Source organism: Volvox carteri, assembly GCF_000143455.1.
Source record: "Volvox carteri f. nagariensis unplaced genomic scaffold VOLCAscaffold_29, whole genome shotgun sequence".
Classification (NCBI taxonomy): Eukaryota; Viridiplantae; Chlorophyta; class Chlorophyceae; order Chlamydomonadales; family Volvocaceae; genus Volvox; species Volvox carteri.
The window spans coordinates 441,093-441,697 of NW_003307572.1; the positions used below are offsets into that span (position 1 = coordinate 441,093).

Sequence of the window (605 nt, forward strand, 5' to 3'; positions counted from 1 at the left end):
CAAAAATCAAAAAATGACGGGTAAGAGGACAAAGGCAACGGGAGATAACCTGGTCAACGCAGGAGCGGCCGAAGCAGCCGGCGAAGGGGGATCGGGCCAGATGCTGCCAGCCAACCAAAACGACATAGAAGCCGCCAGGGATACTTTGAGCGGGAACATAGACCAGCCGACTCTTCACCAGCTGCTGCTGGGCGTCCTGTCAGCAGCGCAGGCCAACGCGCCAAAAGCGCCAGCCAGGGATCCCCGGACAGCACCGCCTCGGGATCGCTCTCCTGACGTTGTCATCACAAAAGACGTGACCATCATGCCATCCGCAAGAGAACAGCTAGCAGCAATAAGGACGGAAGTTCAAGCAAATGACGCACCGAAGCTGACAGCACCACACGAGCAGCGGGAGCAGCTCGACGAAGGAACGCTAATGCTGCTAGAGACCGCCATCACCGCGCTGGATGCGAACGAACCCCAGCTGGCCGTCGCGGGAGAATGCCTCAAGATCGCTCACCGCCGCCTTAAGTGCTACTCCGTTGCTCTGGCCAAGGCGGGCCCAGGAGCCAACGGTAATTTCACGGCCCCCTACGAAATCTGGCACGGCAGGCGGCGCAACT

The 605-nt window shown here is 59.8% G+C and overlaps 1 protein-coding gene across 1 annotated transcript in view; it reads left to right on the forward strand.

Annotated features, from left to right (window-relative positions):
- Positions 1-13: 13 nt before the first annotated feature.
- Positions 14-605, forward strand: part of VOLCADRAFT_105477 (uncharacterized protein) — a gene marked incomplete at its 5' end in the record, with an annotated part of 4,486 nt that continues 3,894 nt past the window's right edge. The window contains one exon of the mRNA XM_002952298.1: positions 14-557. Within this exon, the coding sequence (XP_002952344.1) occupies positions 14-557 (544 nt within the window). The remainder of the gene's footprint in view (positions 558-605) is intronic.